The 24,266-nt window shown below is 40.3% G+C and overlaps 1 protein-coding gene across 1 annotated transcript; it reads left to right on the top strand.

Annotated features, from left to right (window-relative positions):
* The first annotated feature begins 117 nt into the window (after positions 1-117).
* LOC122975079 (FYVE, RhoGEF and PH domain-containing protein 6-like) lies at positions 118-23,096 on the top strand. Its single transcript, XM_044343273.1, has 21 exons — positions 118-398; positions 2,478-4,524; positions 9,392-9,503; positions 11,071-11,138; positions 11,265-11,295; positions 14,320-14,471; positions 15,478-15,634; positions 16,037-16,124; positions 16,420-16,470; positions 16,594-16,652; positions 16,746-16,817; positions 17,812-17,880; positions 18,024-18,107; positions 18,468-18,547; positions 18,655-18,757; positions 18,840-18,983; positions 19,066-19,168; positions 19,986-20,080; positions 20,174-20,302; positions 20,384-20,532; positions 21,307-23,096. Exons 1-21 carry the CDS (start codon positions 389-391, stop codon positions 21,347-21,349), a joined length of 3,846 nt encoding a protein of 1,281 aa, XP_044199208.1. The 5' UTR covers positions 118-388; the 3' UTR covers positions 21,350-23,096.
* Positions 23,097-24,266: the final 1,170 nt, after the last annotated feature.

The following is a 24,266-nucleotide window of genomic DNA, read 5'->3' as shown; positions in this document are numbered from 1 at the left end:
TAGGATTTACAGGACTTTTACTTGTAATGGAGTATTTTTACAGTGATTTATTGGTACTTTTACTGGAGTAAAGGCTCTGAATACTTCTGCCAGCAAGAGGTTTTTTTTAAAGGTCGTACAGGAAGTGTGTCGCTTTTTTGTATCCGACTTGACGCTGTTGGGAAAAATCACCCGTGGCCAAAAAACTTTGGGAAAAATGGGAAAAGCAACAGGCATGAAGTCTTTATCCGTGGATGCTCTGGCGAGATAAGGAACAAAACAGCGATGGATCTGCATGTTTTCTCCCTGAGGCGGATTTCCAACTGACAATGGTGTCGAGGGAGGAAAAAACGCAGATTTTCTCGCAATTCCATTGAAAGTAAATGGAGAAAGGAGCAAGTCGGGAGTCATGAGCACAGGTTTGTTTCGTGGGGGAGCTAACTTTACTTAGCAAAAATCCTACTCTGCAAGCGCCTATATTAGTTAACAAAATATACGTGTTTACTACTTCTAATACTTTGTTTCTAGAAGATAAAAAAAGAAAAACTCTCCCAATTTGAACGTTGTAACGGACGTTAGCATCCACTCTATTTTTACACAGCCACAGTTAATTACAGTTTTTCTTAATAACAGCTTTCAAAAAGATATATAAAAGAGAATAAACCTCAGTTTTTAGTGCTTTCTAAAAACGCAATCATAACTCACAATCCAAAAAAAATCCCCCTTTTCCGTTTTTGTTATAACAGCCACAGTTGCAGCTGGAGGGGGTTAAATCCTTTGTCTTAAAACATCTGTCCTGCTGTTGATGCAGCAAGACAAACTGCATAATAAGCTGCAATGTTAACTCATCATGTAAAACAGTGGTTAAACTTTTATCTGAGTGAATCCGGTGCACTAAACTGGTCATGTTCGCAGTTTTTCTGGTTGTTTTTCTCCCCCTCCTCACGACATGAGCGGCTTTAGCTCAGCTTTACCTGGCGTTGGCTTTTTCTAGAGAAAGCATCAGGGCCAAACTCCGTTCAAACATCTGGAAATTTATGCTCATTTGTTTATTGTTTGGCGTATAAAACCTGACAGGATAATTGATGGTATCTTTAGCATATTTTGGTCAATTCGGCTTATAAAATAAATAAGTTGCAGCTACATCTAGTAAGCAAACAACAGTTAAAAGCTTTAGTATTGGCTCTCATTGCTGCCAACCGCTTGGAAGAAGTATTTGTAAATGATGGGATGTACCAACTTTTTAATATTGAACTCTATAAAGTGTTTGCCGAATTAAAAAGTGGTTTTTAATCGTGCCTTAAATAATGTTTTAATTGTTTCCTATTGCGTGTAACAGTTGTTATAAGCAGAGGTTCGTTAAGTTTAGTTATATTTGAACTGAGTTTGGGTTTAGCTGCACAGGACAGCGGCAGCGTGTATCGGGGGGAGGTGGGGGGAGGTGAAGCGGTTTTTTGGTCGTTGGCCTTTTCGGAAACATCCGCTCGATGACTCCGCTTCTCGTGGTGTCGCCCAGCCGAGAGTTTCAGCCAGTAGAGCGGAAAATATGGCCTACAATCTCAATTCACAGCTTTTTATAAGTATGTATGTGTGTGTGTGTGTGTGTGTGTGTGCGTGTGTAGTTTTTTTTGTTTAACCTTTATTTAACAAGGTGAATCGCAAAGGGATTCAGACATCATTTAGAGCTGCAACAATTAATCAATTAGTTGTGAACTATTGAATAAATCGTGATAACTGATTAATCATTTTCAGTCATTTTTTTAAGGAAAAAAATTAAAGAGCAAGAACACAAACTGTCATAAATCAGTTTGTGTATATGTATAAATCTACCAATAAGGTGTGAGGTTTAGCAGTAACCTATGAGAGCAGAGAAAGAGAGAAAATACAGAAAAATGCTGCCAGTAGGAGGGAACTGCAGGAAGAAAAAAAAAATCTATTAGATTTATTGCTTTTTAGCTTACTGTAGTGTAAAAAGCTGTAGACAAGAAGTTGAGACATGCCAAACTCCTCCAAGAAAAGGGAGGAGTGCATCAATTCAGTTGTAATTTTTATTGAATAATCCAGTTTTTCTTTGTGTGTGCTGCAACAAGTGTGATGTAAGCTCAGGCAGTACTCATTTATTAGCTAAATGATTCATAAAAGGAAGCAAAGAAGCAGGAAATAATACAGAACAATGTATTTATTTTTTAGTTTAGTGTATTTATTTATATTTTAGTTTAATTTTAGTATCATTTATTGTCAAAGATTTGCATCCTAATTCGGATCCCTGAAGTTGTTCACACTTAAATCCAACCCCACGTTCCTCCCCTCTTGACCCTGAGAGTGACCTTTCGACCCGAACCTTTACCACAGCTTGCAGCTGTCTATGCTTATATTAGAGGAGGAGGGGAGGATGCTGTTACGTGCTGTGCTAGTGCTGCATGATTCATGTGAGAGGAAGGGTGTATAAACAATTTTTGACTTTTCAGTAAATCTCCTCCCTCCTTCTCTACGTGCAGGTGTGAAGAAGCCTCCATTAGCTCCCAAACCTAAACTCCCTGGTACCACCAAACCCTCTCCCCCGCCCATCGCCCCCAAACCGGGTCTGCTCTCCCAGACCTCCGTCATCTCCCAACCTTCTCCTGCTACCCTCAAGAGGGCAAAACCGGCTGTTGCCCCTAAACCATGCATCCCCAAATCTTCAGCCTCTTCTCCCCCTGTCTCACCTCCACCACCCAAACCCAGCGGAGCCTTCATCCTCTCCCAGGACCAGGAGGAGGCTTTAGATGATAGCCTCTCCCTTCTCAATTCCAAAAATGGGATTTTATCAGAGACTAACAAACGTGAATCAGTCTACATCATTCCCACCTGCTCATGTGGGCTTCAGGAATGTTCCCAGTGCCAGCGTCTGGAAAACGGAAATGTAACAGAGATTGGGAGCGATTTGTACAAAGACCTGTTGCAGAATGGGATTTCTACGGAAGAATTTGCAGAGAAATCGGAAAACCGGGAGAAGGGAGTGTCTGTAGAGAAGAGCGAAGGCGGAGGGATAAGTAAAAAACCCAGGGATAAACCCCAAAGACAGAGACACTTGGACAGGAGATCGGTGAGCAAAGACGCGCAGAGGACTGAGGAGCAGAAGGGGAAAGTGTCGGAGACTGTCAAACATCAGGAAAGACGTTCTGTTGCTGAGCCTGATGATGCAAAAGCTGATCAGACTGAGGCCCCAAACACAGATTTACAAGACTCTACGTGGGCCTGTGATGTTGCAGGCAGCATCATTGTCTCCTCAAGTGTCCCTCTTCATGAGTTTGCAGCTCCTTCCGCAGAAAATCTTCAGGTTGAAAGCGTTGAGGCGTCTCCTACCAGTTTACACCCAGATCTGCAGGTTCCTGCTCCCCCCAGTAAGCCTCTCCCGGTCCCTCACCCGCGTAAACTTAAGAAGCCGGCCCTGGTGAGGCAGGATGGCGTGGAGGGCGGCGTCCAGGATCAGTTGGCGGAGGAACAAAAACGGGGGCTTGAGGGGAGTCTTGCTGGCCTGTCTCTCTGTTCAGAGGGCGAGGAGCTCCAACAGGACACCCCTTCACCCCGAAAAGACTCATGTCGGGGAGACGATGAGCCCAGCGCCCCCGTCCCCCCTCCTCGACAGACCTCCCTCTCGCCTCGCCTCCACAGATCATTCCACATGTTCCCTCCATTAAACAAAAACACCTCCCACTCCTTAGACCTGCTTTCACAACCCGAGTCGATGTGCTGCAGCAAAGAGGGTGAGGAGCATCGGGCGGAGGAGGACGAAGAGGACGGGTACGGCGACTTTGAGCGGTACCCGATCACTCACAGCCTCCCCAAGCAGATCAAACTCGGCTGCCACCCGCCTCTGGTCAACGCCAGGAAGGCCCTTTCTGCCGAGGACCAGCAGTCGCTGAGGGCGCCGCCCAGAAAACCTCAGAGACACAGCCTGCCGGCGCCTCCTCCACCCTCCATTTGCCCACCTGCCCCTCCACATGCTAACACCCCCATGAGAGAGCTGCCCGCGCCTCCTCAGGAGAAAACAGCATGGCGTTTTACCCGACCCTGCGTGACCTTCTTCAGCCGGCAGATGCCCACCAGGAGCAGCGTGCCTCCGAAGAGCCGAGCCCCGACGCTGGGGGGCAAGCAGAGGGCGCAGTCTTTCTCTGCAGCTGACCTGGCAACCCGGGCCGACTCTCAAAAGAGGAGCCTTTCTTTCCGGAAGCTGCTGGAGCTCCGGCTGTCTGTCAAGATGCTGCCAAAGCTGCTGGCCAAGGGAGGGCAGTCCCTGGACTGCACCAGCGTGGACTCTAACCGAGGGGAGAAAAGCCTGGAGCGGCCCAATAGCTGCATAGGGGAGGCTGACTTTAGCGGAGGAGGTGGACGGGAATCAGTGGAGTATGAGAATGTTCCTCTATACGAGGAGATTCCCGAGTATATGAACCTGCCTTTTCACAGCGCGAGGCTGGGCTGGCAGTCTGATCCCGATGGAGACGATTCAGACATCTATGAAGTGCAGGATCCTTATCAAAGATGCCAGGACGACGAGTACGAGAGGTACGGTATTTTACTCATATTCAAAACTTTGGAAACCTCTTGTTTCAGCTTGTAACTAATGATTACTTTTATTATTGGTTAATAGTCGGTTTTGTTAGTGTTTTCCTGGCATTTTATGCATCATTAGAGGGATTAAAGTAGAAAGATGACAGGAAATGATAGGAGCCATATCCCCTAGGCTACCAGGGCACCCCATTGGTCAATTATTTTAATGATTTATCAATTGTTTAGTCTATGAAATTGCTTGTTTTGTTTGACCAGCAGTCCAAAGTTTAAAGCTATTCAATTCAGGACTCTGTAAAACAGATAAAACCAACAAATCCTCATATTTATTTATTCATTTAACAATCAACTAACTGACTAATCGTTTCAACACTAATCCTGTAGATGTTACGGCCGCAAAATGTTGTTTCCCAATCGTTTGAGTCAGAAAGATTAATAACACTGTAACAAACAGAAACATGTGTGTTTAACATTATCAACAGATGAAGAAAAGAGATTTTTATACTAAGAACAATGGCATGACTGTGTTTGTGTGTGTGTGATGTAGGCCGACGTCCAGATCTGCCGTATGACACTTAACCTCCGTTATCACCGTGTAATTGCAGGCGACCCCTAGCTACATTGCGGCAAGCCGTTGTGTGCAGCAGGTTGCACAGGTGACATTAGTGGTTTGTGTTTACAAGAGTGTGAAAGTCAGCCTTTGAGCCAGTGGCACTGAATTTGAATAGAGCATTGATGTGCAGCAGGTCAGCCTGTTTTCCTGTGGGTTATTTTCAGTGGCCAGGGCAGGAAATGTCTGAGAATCGCAGAAACGCCACACAGCTCTTTAGAACAGGGAAAATAAACCTCCAGCAACCACCAGCCTCCTCCTCCTCCTCCTCAGCTGCCTGCCCTCGCACTGCGTTTAGCCTCGTCTCAACCTCATCACTTCTCCTCCTCTTCTTCTTTGTGAGAGCTTACTGTACTTTTGTACTCATCCCTGTGAATGAACAAATAATCTTTTTATACAGTACTTAAGGAAGAGCAACAAACGTTTGCAGAGGGCTACACATGAAAGACACTATTAAAACAAACTCATTGAGATACAGTATTTAAGGAAGAGATGGAAACTAAAAAGAGGACATTGAATAGAACATCAATACATAAATAAATAATATCATCATATAAAAGATATGGGACATGAAATAACTACAAAACCTCCAGCGATGAAGTGGTTTCTAACAAATCCAAATTACAACCAAAATCTATTCATTTGTTTGTTGGCCAGCTGGTCACGAAATTTCATTTGACTTTATTAATATTTTTTTCAGCTATTACGAAGCAAGTCAAACTAGAATCATGGATTTAGTGAAGATGATTATAGGTGGTTTTGAACGGGGCTGCAACAAACAAGTAGTTTCATTAGCAGCAAAATAAGATTTTAAATACAACATTTGACATATTATCACCTTTATAAAGTTGTTACAGCTAACATGTTAGGAAACAGTTGCCTATTTACAAATATGAAGCAGCATTATAATTCATTTTGAGTCATGTTTCTGTTTCTGGCCACTTGACAAATGTAAGTCCAATATTCAATCTACTTTTCGCTTTAGGAAGGAAAATATCGGGCTCTAGCTAGTCGCTAACTTTGTCTGTCTGCTGTTTGGTGCTGAGCAGGTAATGTAAAGTTAGTTTTAGTGTTTTTTTCGCTGAAAACAGCTCTCTGCTGCAGGTATTGAAGCCTGAAACTGAACTAAAACAGTAATATTACGCACTGTAAAACCAAAACGAGCTTTAAGATGCTAAAGCACTTAGCAAAACTGAGGAAAACATGAGGAGTCATGTGAGACATTTCTGTGGCTTTGTCACTATCACGATTCTGTTCACATTACACATGGCCATTTTAAAAATAAATTCATTGTTAATATAAATATATTGTTCAGTGCAGCTTTAAGAAGCTGGAACGTGGTGCATGTTGCTTGATAAATAGAAATATCCATGTGTTTAACAGCTAAAGGCTCCGCTACATTCACCAGCTAGTTGCTGGTAGTGTATGGTGGTCATTTTTGTGCTTTCTTCAGTGAAAATGGTACAGTGAGAACACTGAGAGAGAACTAAAACAGTGCTATTGTGGGCCGTAAAACCAGAACAACCAGCTGAAAGGCACCAAAACGCTTAGTAGAGCTGGAAAACTGAGTCATGGGATCATTTTCTGCAGGGTTGTCACCACGTTCACAATGCCAGTGGTCATTTGATCCATTGTTAATTTAGAAAAATATTGTTCCGTGCAGCTTTGAGAAGCTTGATAAATGACTCAAACAGCTGATTATGAGAATTGTTGTCAGTTGTCATAACTTCAGTGTTAGTTTTAAGTGTAAGGGTCATCTAGTGGCATTCATGCTATTAAGATTCCACGGAGTCACTCTGCTCTTGACAGTCGGCCCAGACTCAGGAGCTGTTCCCATGATAGATGGCACGGTTCCTATTTCCTCTTCTCAGACCGAGGCACTACAAGTGATGAGGTCAAGGCCACGTTACGTGGCGTTGAGGTTACAGCGGTGTGAAATGTGCCGTTAAAAACAATTTAAGACGTAGCCTGCTTCTTAATTCTGTCTGGTATGCAAAGTGGTTAGAGGGGTGTTTGTGTGTTAGAGAGAGAGAGAGAGAGAGAGAAAGAGGGAGCGAGTGAATCTGTAGTGTTTCCCAGGCATCTGAGCCTGTTAAGTTTATGTAAGTAGCGTCCCGGGCTGTAAACAAGTGGCGCTCTGTGCCTGACCCAGTGTGTTGGAATGCTCGACTATAGAGAGAAAGGAGCGTAGGGGCGAAAGACTTTGAGGAAGAAGGAAGGAAGAGTGAGTGTATTGAGTTTTAGGTAAAAAGAAACTGTCAAGGGACATGTAAGAAAAACAAGGAAGTTGAGAAAGTGGGCAATTGCTGATGAGAGTGAAAGGAAATGTGTGTCTAATCTAATCTTATTCTTAGCTATCATCCGCCTCGCCAAGGTTACAACATCTACAAGCTCCGCAGGCCGCCATGCACAGTCGTGTTGATGACAGAGAGGAAGAGACAAAATCAAAAACACATTATTTCCTCGTTTTCTGCACTGTCCCACTTCGCCGCTCTTTTCAAATCCAACAGCTAAATTCGAGAGGAAAGATGATGAGAGGCAGATCAAAACATTAGCGACACACAAACACATGTTGCTGCTTGTACCAACCTGGCAGACGGCACTTGTTTATGGGTCGCGCCCAGCCAGCATGTTGTCTTGCTGCCAGCGGTAGCAGGGCTGATAGAGACGCAGCGGGGAACTCAGCATGCAGAAATACAGGTTTTAAAGCTCTAAAGGTAAAATTAGCTGAAAATGTTCACTGAAGTAGAGTGTAGTGGGTATGCTGTCGGCCTACGTAAAACATGATATGATATTAAGTAGCTGATATGGCAACATTAATAGGATTTATAGTTTTTTCTGATATTGATATGTGTATGAAAAATTAAAAACAATAAGCTCCGTCTCTAACTTGTTAAGTGAGTCTGATTAAGCTTGTTCTTCAACTTTGAAATAAAAGGTTAAAGTCATTATCAAGAGTTTTTTTGTGCTTGGCAAACTCCCATCTTCATTTTTTGTTCTTCTCACATAACCTGCACTCAACTGAATTGTACTGCTGTTCAGAAAACTTCAAATTTTTACATATAAGTTAATAAACTTTAGGTTTAATGCAGTAAACAGTTTAGCATTTCATCAAACAAAATTCTTCACACATGTAAAACACAATATGATCATATCTTCCTCAATTTAATCCCACCAAAAGTCAGTAAATGTCAATACTGGATAATAATAATGAGATAATAGCGATAATAACAGGTAGCACACATTGTTAGGGCTGCAACTAATGATTATTTTCTCTATCAATGAATCTATTGATTGTTTTCTCAATGAATCAATTAGTTGTTTGGTCCATAAAGTGTCAAAAAAAAAGGATAAAACATGTCCATCACTGTTTCCCAAAGCGACGTCCTCACATGTCTTTTTTTGTCCATAACCCAAAAATATTCAGTTTATTGTCACAGAAGAGTCAATAAACCAGAAAATATTCACATTTGAGAGGCTGGAACGAGAGAACTTTAAAATTATTTTCTTAAAAAATGACTCAAACAGATTAAACGATTCTCAAAATAGTCAGCGATTAAATTGATTAATCGACTAACTGTCGCATCTCCACACATCATTTGAAAACACTTACGTCTACTTACGTTATTTTCCTGCCTTAATTTGTTTTTTCGGGGTCATTTTGGTCTTTTTTCTTTTTCTTTCGCTACTCAATTTGTGGCACAAATGTTTGTTTCATTTTTGTTTCCATTGTTCTGTTCCATAGTTTTCCACTAAACTCTCTGCACCCAAACACTCCATCTGTCACGCCTCCGCTGTTTGTGATTGTTTTATCTTTTGTGGATGCGGTGGTTTTGTATCTTTCAACATTTTCTCCTACTGCATTGAATCGTCTTGTCTTGTCTTTTTTTCTTTTCTTATGCCACGTGACACATAGCTAGCATAACTTCCTAAATGAAAATGTTGGAATTACCCCTTTTTATCAGAGATATGAAAGGGTAGCCGATATTTTCCTTTGTAAAATCTCCTGGAGTTACTGACTCATGCTATTGTGAGTAAAGATTATTGTGTATTGAATCCGTTGCACAAAACCTACTTAATCTTTATTTATCTAAGGAGTGTTTGTCTGGACACACACAGACACTAACTCCTCTCCAGCCCTCCCACATATTTAAACATCCCTTCTAAATCAAAAGCTTAAGTTGAATCTTCTTCTGACTGTCACCATGTTTCTGTCTTGTCGTGTTGTTGTGGTGTCGGGGTTTCGGTGAGCAGCGGCTGGCTCAGGCAGCACGTCCACTCTGAGGAGGAGGAGATCCACAGCTCAGACGAAGAGGACAACAGCTCCACTTCCAGCAAGGAGAACCTGGACGTGGTAGACAGACAGGTAATTCAGCCGTTATTAACTGATATGGTGGCTGAGTATGAAGTAATAAACCGATGGGGGTTGAATCAAATTGAAACAGAAACTTAGTAGTTGATCATTTCTTTCCTTACTTAGGCCAATACAAATAAATGTATATTCTGTAGCATCACACCTGTAGTTTACACCAGCAGAGATGACTTATTATAACACTATCTTGTTAATCATCTTGCGCAGGGCTGCGTCTGACGATTATTTTCATGATCAATTAATCTGATTTTCTCAAGAAAAAATGATAGTTGCAGTTTCCTAGACTCTGACAAACAGTCCGAAACCCAAAGATGCTCAATTTAATACCATATATGACAAAATACATCATGAAATCATCACATTCAAGATGTTAAAAACAGCAAATGTTTGGAATTTTTGCTTAAAAAATGGCTAATCGATGCACCATCTAGATTTTATTTAATCCACCTCCTATCTTGTTAATCATCTTGCGTAGGGCTGCAACTAACGATTATTATCATCATCAATTCATCTGCGATTAAGTGTGGTCTATAAAAATCAGAAAATAGTGTAAAAATGATAGCTGCATGTCTTTACGTGTCTTGTTTTGTCCGACAAACAGTCCAAAACCTAAAGATGCTCAATTTAACCCCATATATGACAAAATAAATCACATTTGAGATGTTAAGAACAGCAAATATTTAGCATATTTTCTTAAAAAAATGGCTGATTGTTGCAGCTCTAATCTTGTGACTCCCTCAGATTTATCTTACAGCTCGTTGGGAAGTCCAAACCCACAAGATGAGTGGAAAATGTTACTAAGTAAGCAGATTACTAGATCTGGTTTTACAGAGAAAAATACTCATGATGCCGACGCATAAAAGTGGTAAATCATTTACAGAATACAACAGACACGTCATGTATAACCGCCGGTGACTGTAACCGCAGGGAGATTGTATGCACGCATGCTGCCAAATGAGTGTGTAGTCTGTCAGAAGTGGGTGTGTGTGTGTGTTGAAAGGGGGGGATGGTGAGCAAACACAGGAGGGTTACACATTCAGGAATAGCTCTCTTAATGACTCAAAGAGTTTTTTTTCCCCTCCTCTCCCTTCGTCCTGCGTGACCCTCTCCATGATACTGTCAGCACCTGTGCCCGACGCCCCTCAAAGCTCCAGGGTATCACAAACACAGGCTCCGATAGGACCAGTAGGACATTTCGGTCGAGAAGGGGGGGGGGCCAAGGCCGCTGTCCAAATTAAGTCGGGGCGAGAGAGACCGCCCCATTACCATTCCACAACACACACCATCAGAAAGAGACAGGGAGAGGAGAAAGAGGGGGAAGAGAGGGGGGAGAGAGAGAAGGGAAAAGTTGCTGCTCTACTTTCTGATAGAGCTGTTGTTTGGGAGACTGAACAGTTCAGTCCCGATGGTTTCCCACATTGAAGCAGGGATCCGGTGATCATGGTGATTTGCAGTGAGCCTGTGAGTGAACAGAAACAAAAAGTTTGTTTTTTTTTTTTTCTCTCTCTCCCTCTCTCTCTGTTAGCATCATCTCTCTGACTGTGTTTTCTTTCTCTTTCAGCAAGAGGATGAGATGAAGAGGAAGAAGGTGGTGCACATCGCCCAGGAGATCATGAGCTCTGAGAAAGTGTGAGTGGTTTAATAATGAACCAGGAACACGTGTTAATCCTTCCTTTTGTTGCTTAAAATAAAAAAAGCCCAAATTAGCTGCATTTAAGATCGTCTAACTGATGTTTTTATGCTTTTTTTTATCAGGTTTGTGGATGTCCTGAAGCTTCTTCACATAGTGAGTGACTTACTTATATTTAAGGAACATTTTCATGAATGTTGTTTTAACAGTCAAGAGAAGAAGAGCGTCTAACCAGCTTTTTTTTTTTTTTTTTTTTATTGTGGGGTTTTTTACCGGTGCTGACACTGTGATGGTTTTGAATGGTGATCAAAGCTTTTTTTTTTTTTTTTTCCCCGGGGATGGACATGAATTAATGAGCTCTTGGCTTGTGTTGTCTGTGTTCAAGTGCTCGCACAGAGTTGAATAATGCAGTTATTCCACAGCTGAGGCTTTTAAAAGTTGCTGCGTCGGAGGGTTTTTGGTTTTCCTGTGGGCAGGTAAACACACAGCCACAACTAGGGAGGCGGTGCTTTGATCAGTTTCATCATAGAAGACACTGGCAGACGAGCGTGTGTGTGTGTGTTTGTCTGTAGACCATGAGTCAGGAAAAAGAAAGATTATTAGTCTGTGTTGAGTTAAGAGTTGGTCTGGCAGGATGAGCTGATGAGTTTAGATGCCCAGAAATAAATATATATATAAAATATATATATCTATAAAGGAGTGGGCTTTCACTGACGTATGTATTGTCCATTTTTCCAGTATTTTACATATTGATTAATTTCTCCACATAGTTTATTTCATTGACAGTTAGAGTCCAGTTGTCCCTTATTGGGGTGTTTGTCTGCAGCTGTTTCCATGTGATGGCTTAAAATCTTTTAAAGAGGTTTTTACCTTCGCCATAAGTTTTTCCAGGATTTTGTAAAGGTGTAATGTAGCTACAATAAACTTTTATTACAAATATTTTCCATATATCTTTAGCAATCTCTTGCCAATATGAGGAAATTAAAGGGTAAAGCCCAGAAAGAGTAACAGTAGTTTACAAGTTGACCTTTGCTGCTCTGAAAATATATTTTTTTGCAGATGTTATTTTTTAGTTTGTCCGTTTAAAGCTGAGTTATTATAATTTACATTGATAATTATAATTTATGATACCACTAAATGCCGTATTGAAGCGTCATTGTGTCGCACGCTTGTTTGTTTTTGAATGAAGGACGACTGGATGTTGTAGTTTTTGTTTGTTTTTGCTTTGTTTTTTATTGCACAACAGACGGAAAGAACTTTCACTGACATGAAGAGAACTCAGTCGGTCTTGTGACTTTTAATATTAGTGATGGTGAACTTGATGCAGCTCTATGTACATGTTCTGTCTTTGAGATCCATAAAACGTATTTAACAGAACTTATTGATTTGAGTTTACAGCTGCAACGATTAAACGCTGCAATGATTCAATAAATCGATTAGTTGGTCGACGGGACATTTACCGGCAAATATTTTGATAATCGGATAATTGTTTTTGTCATTTTTTTTTTAAGCAAAAATGTCAAAAATGTGCAGTTTTCAACTGTTCAAATGTGATGATTTAATGCTTTTCTTTGTCACACGTGAAAATAAACTGAACAAGGTTAGAGTTAAACATTATTCACTAGTTCACAAACAATTAATGGACTTATGGAGACAGTGTTCGCTATTTCATCAGTGTTTTTGGTTTTTTTAAGGTCTTGTCTGTTAGGTGTAACATTTGACAGGGAAGCTGTGCTTTTGTTTATGAATACTTCAAGGACAGATCCTGTTCTGGATCCGTCCTGTCCGTAGGGGAATCCCAGGTGAGCGGGTTCAGACAACCCACACCGAGGGTCGAAGGTCCACCTGTCTGGCTGCCTCAGACGCAGCTTTAGCGAAACCCGCTGCAGGATTAGTAGAAAACGTCGCCCTGTGGCCGACGGGGGAGGGCGAGGCGCACAGCTCTGTCCAAGAAAAGAGGTCAGCTCGCATTCTTCTCTATCCGCGGACGGCCCGGCCGCGCAGCAGCTGCTTCCTCAGGCCACAGAGACGACCTCCAGACACACGCATACCAAGATAATCCTCTCTCCCTGTGTGTGTGTGTGTGTGTGTGTGTGTGTGTGTGTGTGTGTGTGTGTGTGTGTGTGTAGTATATGCTGTATGCATGCAGGTGGGTGCGTGGGTCGGTGACTGTGTGTACATACTTGTGGCGAGTCATCCAGCCGACGTGCTTCCTTAAATGTTTCTGTCCCTTTTGAAGTCGGTGTATTTATTTCTAACATCCATATGTGTTTGTATTTGTTTTAAGACTGGACCTTAAGTGGACAATTTAGGCAGATCTTTGTGTAAACTGGTGCTCATAAAACACACACACACACACTCACAAAACACAAGTGGTGCAGGTGAGCTGTGATAGAAGTGATTCATCATGATATAATTATTGAATTTCTGAACCGCTTTTCTTCCTAAACCCAATTAGTTTCCTCTTTTTATTTCTATTTCTATTTATTATCAAGTTATTTATGTGTTACTTCTTAAAAATAACATATAAGTTAAACACACATTGTTCAATTTACTTGTAAAGATAAATAAAACATGACAACAAGTATGTAGAAAAATAAATATTTGCCACATAATTGATTAAAAAACGTCAAATTAGATCTATAAAAAATACTTATGGGATTATGGGATATTAAATATGATTTTTGGCTGACTGTTTTATGTCATCACGTGTCTGCTCTCGCTGAATACACTCTGCTGTATCGTAAAAGTCAATGTTACATGAACTGCGAGTGTGTGTGTGTGTGTGTGTGTGTGTGTGTGTGTGTGTGTGTGTGTGTGTGTGTGTGTGTGTTAGCACAAGTTAACTGGGACACTGGGATCCTACGTGGCCTCCCAGCTTCCTTCCAGGTGGATGTGTGTGTTGGCACACTGGACAAAGTCAAGACCGCTGACTCAGCTGTGTGTGTGTGTGTGTGTGTGTCATGAATTTCGTGCAGAGGTGTGGGGGAAGGGTGGAGTGTGGGGTGGGGGGGGGGGGGGGGTGGGGGGGGGGGGGGGGGGGGGCAAGTTTACGAGGTGACAACCAGGTGTTCCTGTTCAGCTGCGATATAGTATTTTGTCATGTGTCACCCCACCCTATACAGCTGTGTGTGTGAATGTGAAAGTAATGATAGAATTCATCCTCTCGTGTCTCTAAAGGACTTCAGGGATGCTGTTGCCAAGGCGACCCGCCAGAACGGGAAACCGGTGGTGGACGAGAGGATCCTCAGCCAGATCCTGTATTACCTGCCGCAACTCTACCAGCTCAACAGAGACCTGCTGAGGGAGCTGGAGGAGCGGGTGGCACACTGGTACGCACACACACACACACACACACACACATAAACACATCTTTATCAGTGTACTTAAAACCAGAGCTTACTTCCAGTGTTTTGGTCACTCTTTTTGGTTATGATAAGAGGTTTTTCCAGCAGCTTTATGGCATTAGCAGTCAGATGATCAGTTATCATGATATAAACAAACCTCCAGTGTTACTATTTTATATTATTACGCCACTTATAAGATATAAAAGTGAAGGATAAGTGGTTCAACATCTGCAGCGCAGTAAGAACAATACTGTTGTTTTCTATTTCAAAGCAGTGGTTGACAGATTTGTGAATTCAGTGGGGGTTTGTTTACTCATGTTGCTTCCCTGCTGTATTCGTTTTAGCTGCGTTCCCGGATCTTAGCAGTCAAGTTGATGATTAAAACGTTACCATAAGCCATTAGAGTAATGACGAAAACATCCTAAATGAAAATAAGATTGTAGGTTTGTGGCACAGTAAAACTCAAGTCCCTCGAGTTAGCATTAAGAAGCAGTATATAAACATTTAATAAATGCTTTAAAACACACTATAATGTAGTTGTAAGCAGATATAAGGACATTTTTAAGTGTTTATTAATGTACAGTATTTGTCTTCTAGGAATGTTTTAATATATTGTCATTCATTATGTGTTTAAACACTAGTTATGGTGGTTGACAAATACATTAATGAACACTTATATCTGCTTATTGAGTGTTATAAACTACTTATTAAATGTTTCTATAGTGCCAATAAATGCTAAATAGGGTTAGACAGTCACAAAAAGTATGTATAAATGAACACAGCTCTGCAGGTATTGTTGTTATTTGTCACTGTGACTGGTTTCTTGCCTTTTCACAATACCCAACTGGAGTTCGTTGCTTAATTAACCGTCTGACTCACTTCTGGATCATTGTTTGTCACTTGGAGTCAAAAGCACAAAGTTGTTTTTTTTTGCCTTTTTGAGTTTGTTTACTGTCTGACGGGTGTTTTGTTCCCGTCTGTCCGGTCACAGGAGCGATCACCAGAGACTGTCAGACATCTTTGTCCAGAAGGGTCCCTACCTGAAGATGTACTCCACCTACATCCGCCAGTTTGACAACAACGTGGCGCTGTTGGACGAACAGTGCAGGAAAAACCCCGCCTTCGCCGCCGTCGTCCGAGAGTTTGAGGTAAAGCGAGAAAACTGGACTGTCATTACATTTTTTATATTCTTATTGTTATATTATTGTTAATCAAGGCTAACTAAATATTTTCACTACTGATTTCTCTTTCAATTAAAGAATCAACTGACAAGAAAAAAGAAAACTACAAAGCAATGAATCAAATAATCGCATCAAATACTCATCATAAGCACTACTATTATCCACCAGGGTTTTTATTTAGAACATCTCATGCAACGTTATCGTCTAAATTCCGTTCTGCAGGCCTTTACATCTTTACAGTAACTGCTATTGTTGTTGTTGTTGTTGTTGTTGTTGTCGTTATTATCAGTAGCAACCATCAAAAAAAAAAAATCCTGGTATCTGGAGCGCTTGTGTGTGAAAAACAACTTTGTGTTTGTTTTGACTCAGATGAGTCCGAGATGTGCCAGTCTGGCTCTGAAACACTACCTGCTGAAACCAGTGCAGAGAATCCCCCAGTACCAGCTGCTGCTCACAGGTACAAACACACTCATACACACACACACACACACACACACACACACACTCACTCACTCCCTGTTTCGGTTTGTTGTAGCAACTCCCGCACACCTCAGGTCAAGGTTTTATTGAATTATGGCGCTCTTTTTTTTTTTTTTTATTGGCAGCACATGAACACAAACTGAGGTCTGTCTGTTTAGGTTTCATTAGGATTTTATACTGACACCCAGTGGACAAACACTTACAGAAACCTGCGTTTGCAAAACAAATTTCCGTCCTTCAAAGTCATGTGAAACCTCTTTGCTCTTTTACAGATTATCTGAAGAATCTTCCAGAGGACTCTGAGGATTATAAAGACACACAAGGTTAGACAAAGGACACTATTACACCAACAGAAAACAACAACACAGAGATAGAAAACAAATAAATACGCCTTAAAAATCATCTTTTATGCCAAATGTAATGTTTCATCTGTGTTTTCCCTGCAGCTGCCCTCTGCATAGTGAAGGAAGTGGCCAACCATGCCAATGACATCATGAAACAAGGGGTAAGAAATGATTCCTTTTAAAACTTTATATTTTGAAGTTATCATCTACTGTAGCCTCACGTTTCCTCTCAACTCTCTCGTGTTGTGTTGCAGGATAACTTTCAGAAACTGATGCAGATTCAGTACAGCCTCAATGGTCACCATGAGATTGTTCAGCCAGGCAGAGTAAGTTATTTTCTGTAAAATCTTACCCAAACCAAAGTTGATAGCCTCTTTAAACTGTTCCCAGTGGGAGAATTTCCACACAAATGCCATTAGACATAGAAACATGTTCAAATTTCATTATTTTATGCAGAAAAAAACACATTCCCCACACTTAAAAACAACACCTTTAGACGCCTTTCAACTGTGCGACAACAACAATCGTGTAAGTTTCTTGCGTGTCACATTGTGCAAGATGCCTGTGATAAAAATCTTGGTCACAGTCCGTGTCAGACTGTACAATATGAGGCATGTCAGATTGTGTGATGAATGCGCGGTGAATCATAGCGCTACGATGTAATTAGAAATAAAGGCTATGAAAGCAGAGGTACGTCATCATCCATCCGTCCGTGCCGCTCTGATGTTCACGCAAACCGCCGTGAACATATTTTATTGTATTCTGTGTCATTCCGTGTCGTATCCTGATAGGTTTGTTTGCTGTTGGGGGTCAAAGCAGCAGTGATGTTGTGAGAATTTAGTCTTGAATTTCTGACACTGTCAATTTTGTTGTGTTTGATTGTCAACTTTTGTCTCAAACAGCCCAAAATCGCACAGTGTAGAGGCTCCTTTAGACACATAGCCGGCAACATTTGAATATCTTATAAAATATATTTAAAAATAGCTAAGGTTCAGAGGTCAATTAACTACTAATAACATTCTACATTCATCAAAAATCATAATCTAGCTGATATTACAACATCTTCTGCCCCAAGACTTTAAATTTAATCATTTTTACAACCCTATAGGACTCACATGGTTTGACTGATGACATCACCCACAATAACAAGCCTCAACTCCCTTTATTACCCAAACGTCGTATCCGCTGTCAACTTTTCCTGTGCTGTTGTTTTATGTTTTGGTCGTTTTTAGAGTCAGAATAGTTATTAATCAGACTCTGGGTTCTATATATTCATTTTAAATGCAGCCCGTTTTAAAGCAAACACGTCCATATTTGCAGGTGTTTCTGAAGGAGGGAACTCTAATGAAGCTGTCCAGGAAAGTCATGCAGCCGCGGATGTTCTTCCTGGTGAGCAATAAGTGAACTGGTGCACCAGTCTGGAAAATATTATGTTTTGCTTTCCTGTCTTTACTCTCAAAGCAGTTTCAAGTTAACTTTGCATGTTGCTGTATTTTGCTCTTAAGGTTTATTGTGTTTTTTTGTTTCTTCAGTTTAACGATGCTCTCATGTACACCACTCCTGTCCAGTCTGGCCAGTATAAACTCAACAGTGTCCTCTCTCTGGCTGGGATGAAGGTTAGAGACTTTTCATTTTGTATTATATACACTTATTTATCTTATTCTGAATCACTTTTTGGAGCCAAAAGATCTGTTTTTTTCATATTTTATTCTCTAGTTAGATGTTCTTTGTTTTAATAATTGTGTTTTTAATATTGATATAATAGATATTACATTATGTATTATATCTTCAGCTCAACTACTTGCTGGTTCATGTACTGCTGTTTTTGATACCCAGTCCTACAAATTTACTAGTGTTCATCTCCAGCTAAACACGGCTTCAGTGAATTATTGATGCGTCGAGGCTGAGTCTGCAGCAACGTTGCTCGTATATTTGCAGTGTTACACAATCAATGTTATCTTCTCTGTGTTTTCCAGGTGAGTAAACCCAGCCAGGAGGCCTATCAGAACGAGCTGAACATCGAAAGTGTTGAACGTTCTTTCATCTTGTCTGCCAGGTCAGCACTCACAGTCATAACAGCCCGACAGTTGAGTCAAATATATCGTATAATGAGCTGGTTGTGTTCGCTGTAGCTGAGGGTTCTGATGTATTTTGTACTTACAGCTCGGCCACAGAGAGAGACGAGTGGCTGGAGGCCATCGCCAAGGCCATAGACGACTACACAAAGAAGAAAATTACCTTCATATCAAGCCGTAGTCAGGAGGAGGTAACACTCAGATCTGTGAGGGTGTTAATATATGCTGTTTTGTGGTTGCACCCATGTTTACCCTTCCTCTCTATCACCTCAGGCTGAGGGCGTTGTCGACAGCGGCGCCCCGTTGGGTTCGAAGGCTCCGATCTGGATACCAGACCTGAGGGCCACCATGTGCATGATCTGCACCTGCGAGTTCACCCTCACCTGGAGGAGGCATCACTGTCGCGCCTGCGGAAAGGTCTGCACCGCTACAACCGCTTCTACACAAACGTTATCTAAGTAACTCCCTTTCTCATCAAAGTTTTATGTGAATCTGATAGGTGGTGTGTCAGGCATGCTCCGCTAATAAGTACTATCTGGAGTACTTGAAGAACCAGCCGGCACGCGTGTGTGACCACTGCTTCGCCAAACTACAGGAGAACAGTGAGTGAAATTATTCTGGAAATACTGATAATATGATTAAAGGATGTTTTGTGGTGATCTACGTATTTTTCTTATTGCCAAGTGCCATAAACCTCCATTGTTGTCCAAAAACAGCACTTAAGTTATATACAATGAGCCAAAATTATGTGTTTACAAAAAGTCAATTGAACCACATTTTTTATAACAAATACAAGATACCAAAGCTGACCAAAAATCATAGAAAGTATGTCCACATTTTTTGTTTTCCTATGAAAACTTCTTTAGGGGAAGAAAATAAGATATTTGATCAAGAAATAAATTAAAAGTGGAGCAGTCTTGTCTTTCCAACACAGCAAAATAAGGAATAGTATTCTTATTTTTAATTTATCTATGTTCTGATTTGGCTTGGATTTTTGCCAGAAATACTCAGTAGAGTACAAAATGTGTATCAATCTGCCTTTGAAAATAGTCCCCCCAAAAAGCACTATTTCTTTTTGTTTTAGTCATGTTTGCTAAAACCTGCAGTCCCAGCTGTTTTAGGAAATCACTGGACCTATTTTAAAAATAAAATAATACATTTGTGAGCTGTTTTTAAAGATTCACATTTGCAGTAGGAGCCAGTTGGTTTGGGGTGGAGAGTTACAGACATGCTGGGGAAATGGGAAAATATTGAAAAATGGATAAAAAGCAAGCTTGTGGTGTTGGTCTTTTTACGCGATTTGTTGACAATAACAAAAATATAGAATACCACCAGCTCTATCTTTTAACATTATATGGATCATTGCTTGAGGTGAAACCATGTGGTTTTGTTCTTATTACTGAATTTCTTTTTTTTTAGGTGATCGTTGTGCCTCAACATCAGTTTCTCCCATCAAATCTGGAGCTTTCTCCTTCACTAGAAAACAGAAGAAGATTCCTGCTGCACTAAAAGAGGTGAGGAACACAAAAACACTTCAGTTTCTTCAACACATTATTATTGTATTCAACTTTGTGAGGAGATTCATTTTGCTCTCGCTGTTTTCCCAGGTGTCCGCCAACACAGAGAACTCCTCCATGAGCGGCTACTTAAACAGGTCAAAAGGCAACAAGAAGCAGTGGAAGAGGCTTTGGTTTGTCATTAAGAACAAAGTGCTGTACACCTACGCTGCCAGCGAGGTACTCATACTGTCTGTTTGTTTTCTGAACTCTGTGTAGCTTTTCTGTATTTTTTTGTTGAGTAATTATTTCTCTCATCAGGATGTTGCTGCGTTGGAGAGTCAACCGTTGCTTGGGTTTTTCCTGAGAGAGGAGAAGAACGGGCCGGCTCAGAAGCTGCAGTTCAAGCTGTACCATAAAAACACGCTGTTTTACATCTTCAAAGCTGACGACATCCCCACAGCACAGAGGTATCTGACTTTAAGAGGCTGACGATACAGTAAAGGATAAGACTGCCGATTTCTTACATGTTTCTTATTGTCAATAAACCAAACCAACAATTAAATTACGTTACAAGTAATATGTGTATCCAAAGCCTGATGTATCTTATTCCTCTGTGCTGTAGACCTCCTTTGTTGTCCAAAAACTATTTAAAACACGTCAAAGAGCCACATGAAGAGTTTAGTCAGGTTAGTTTGTTTAAAAACGGCTCCAAAGACTAATAACAGCGATCACGTTTTCAGTCTCTGGAGAGTAGTTCTGTGTTCTTCTTGATTTTGTAATGAAGTTCTTTGAGAAATTTACAGTGTAGTACAAAGTCAAGAGATTGTGATATGTAGCACAACAAGCTAGCAAAAGCTGTAAACAGAACCATGTTCCTGCACATGCTCAGTGGCGTCTGCCTTACACAGAACTACTCTCCGGAGACTGAAAATGTGATCGCTGTTATTAGTCTTTGGAGCCGTTTCTAAACAAACTAACCTGACTAAACTCTTCATAATGGAGGAACATGTCACCCAGTGCAGCGATGCCGCTCATTGATGTGTTTTTAATAGTTTTTGGACGACAACGGAGGTCTACGGATCAGAGGAATAAGATATATCAGGCTTTAAAAATACTCAATAGTAATATGATATAGAACAACGCTAGCCATATCCTTTAAATTAAACTGAAACATTGTTATTTTGCTCATTTTAAAGTGTTTTCTCCTAATTTTCTTTCTTTTTTTGTATTTTCATCTATAGATGGATCGAGGCCTTCCAAGAGGCCATGATTCTTGAACAGTAATCACCTTTTTATAGCAGTGAAGTCGTATCACAGCCCCGGAGCCAGTTGATAAGACAACTTACGACCCCTGACCTCAGGTCAAGGGTCACCAGCTCAGGAAGGACTCCGGGATAGACTGTTAACTTTAACATTACTGTCTGTGGAAACCAGACTGCTTTCCCCTCAAAGAACTGGATTCTTTTTTTTTTTCTGCTCTCTTAACATATTTCTATCTACAACAGCGACTGATGCTCAGCAGTGCTGGTTGAGGTCAAGAGCTAATAGTGTGTCACAGCTGTGGGTCAAAGGTCAAGTCCAGAAGCATGTGTGTGGAAGTGAGACAGAACAGTTGTCAGGACCATTTAAATCCTCGTTAATCCTAAAACGTCTGAAGTCTGGGAGTGATTTTTTTTTTTTTTTTTTTAAATTAAAGCGAATGAAGGAATCACATTTTGTGAATCAAAAAAAAAAATGCAAAATTTCCCACCTTCATTCAAACATGTTGATGTCGGCTTCTTTACTCGTAGTGTTAAAAACTACAGTGTCTATTTGTTCAAACAAAATCTAAAAAGAAAAAAAAACACACACACACATTATAAAATATCCAAAATGGTTAAAATGTTTCAACTAAATCATGGATGCAAAAGTATCGCTGATGTTTGTTCATGGATTGAATGATGTAACAAGGTGAAATTTAACTGTGAAAACAAGGCTTCTACTAAGAAACAGAGGTTGGATGTTCTTCTCTTTTACGGTTGATCTCTCTGGTTTAGAGATTTTATTCTTATATTTTTTAGATTTAAAACACCAAAACATGTAAGTCGTGGGTTAAAACAACGTCCTGGAGAAAACTGGAAATGTCACGAATAATGTAGATATATTTTTCATACAATTTATAATATTATCTTTGCCTGTTTAGGTAATAGGTGATATTGTGTATATGAATAGGAAAGAGGAACATTGACCTTTTTTTATATCAAAGCCAAGAGCTAATATTTATAAAGTAGGAAGAGGCTGATTTATTGTTTGAAAAGCACAGGCTGCCACTTTTTTTTCTTCTTTTTATTTTTGGGAGTCAGGGTTTGTTAGGAAACATGTTTCCATCAAAACCGTTATTTTTAAAAAATTGTTTTAGACCATTTTAACAAAAACAGAAACAAAAACAGTTTTTTTTTTATGAGCAAATACTGTGGAAAGTTTGCATGAACTATATTTCTGAGGAAATGCTTAAAAGCGAGAAGACATTTTGAATTATGGTTGTTTTTGCAGGCTTTTTGCCTTATTTTTTGAGATAAAATTGCAATAATATACATTAGTTGGTGCTCTGTTTGAAGTTATTTACATCGATCAAATTTAGATCCAGATTTCATGACTACTCACTTTCTTAGCCAGGGTACTTTGGGGATTCGTAGATTTAAAAACAGTAATTTTTCAGGTCTGTTCCTTCTCGGTTGGATTGCCGTTTGTTGCACTACTCCCATCACGGCAAATTAGTCGATTCCCACAGTTGTAGAATCCTAAATCTTACTATTTTAGGGAAAGAATTAAAGAGTTGGCTTTGGCTCATTTATCTGATTTAGGCTCGAGAGGATAAATCTGCCGCAGCCTGGTCTGAAAACACTAGCCGAGCATGCGTTTTCTTTCACGGTTTGTACATTAACAGTGACCATTTTGTAAACATACGCTCTACTCAGAGTTAGAGTCTCCTATAAACAATGATTCTAAACTGTCAGGCAACAGTTTTTAATAAAATATATATAAATATAAATCTTGTCCTTGTGTTTTTAATTGTTCACTTCAAGGCATGAAAAGCTGTGTGAGAGTATAATAATCACAAACCACTGTCGTTACTTAATTACAGAGTGCAGACAGATGTATGTGGGAGGCAGGTATACATCTGTGTGCATCCGTTAATGAAGTCTGGGTTTCTCTTTGAGCTGGTGATCAAAGCACCGGTTTTAGAGATAAGGCGTTTTTTATGATGCGCCATAGCTTTGAATTTTGCTGCAGTTTTATATATTTCCCCTCCGTCTCCCTCTGCAGTGACACTGGACCGTATTAAATCAGCTCTCTTGTGCAGCAGCAGGTTGAGAGATTGTCCTTTAATTAAAAAAAAAAAGCACCAGTTCAAGTCTGTGTCAGGAAGTGTCGGCTCTGCTCAAGTGTCCTTTAGTAACCTTGCTGAATACTCGGCATCTACAGGGTCTCTGTACTGCAGCAGACCTCCCTGTGAAGGTGTTTTTTTTTATACCTTATTTATTGTTTTATAACACAATAAACATGAATTCACTCATTGACATTGGATGGTATGTAGTGGGAGTTGTTAGTCACAGAATGGTTCAATTTCATTCACATTTACTCTAGTTGTCAGACTCTTCTTTAGTTAGGCATGTATCCCATTTAATCCATTACTCTTATATATATCCATATCAATATCTATTCATTGGTTCAGGTTGGGAGGATATTTAAGAAGTCAGCATCTTGTAATTGCCTTCTTGTTTGCTACCATTAGAATTTTTGGTAAATATCTGTCTCTGATATCTAGTTCCTCAGGTATGTTTCCTATTTATTTATAACTATATATTTATATTATTCCTTTTTAATTGTTTATTGGCCACTTTAAATACAACCTCATCGCTAATACTGTAGTGTGTGAATTCTGCCTTAAGGATTTTAAATGCTTTAGACATGACAGAACTACTTTTCATGTACGGATAGATGACAAATAATAAAGGAGAAACTACAATAAGTGTGTGAAGAAACATCCCTCCAGCTTGTTGTGGAAAAACATCTTAATCTCATCAGAATCAGAAACAGAAACAGGTTTATGGCCAAGTGGTTTTGCATGTACAAGGAATTTGCCTTGATGTTGTCGTGGTGCATAATAGTCACAAATACATACAAAATGAAGTAGTCCTAAATAATATTTAAAAAGAAA

The sequence above is a fragment of the Thunnus albacares genome, chromosome 23 (genome assembly GCF_914725855.1).
Source record: "Thunnus albacares chromosome 23, fThuAlb1.1, whole genome shotgun sequence".
NCBI classification, from domain to species: Eukaryota; Metazoa; Chordata; class Actinopteri; order Scombriformes; family Scombridae; genus Thunnus; species Thunnus albacares.
Note: the sequence above shows the minus strand (reverse complement) of the source record. Positions and strands in the feature narration are given on the sequence as shown.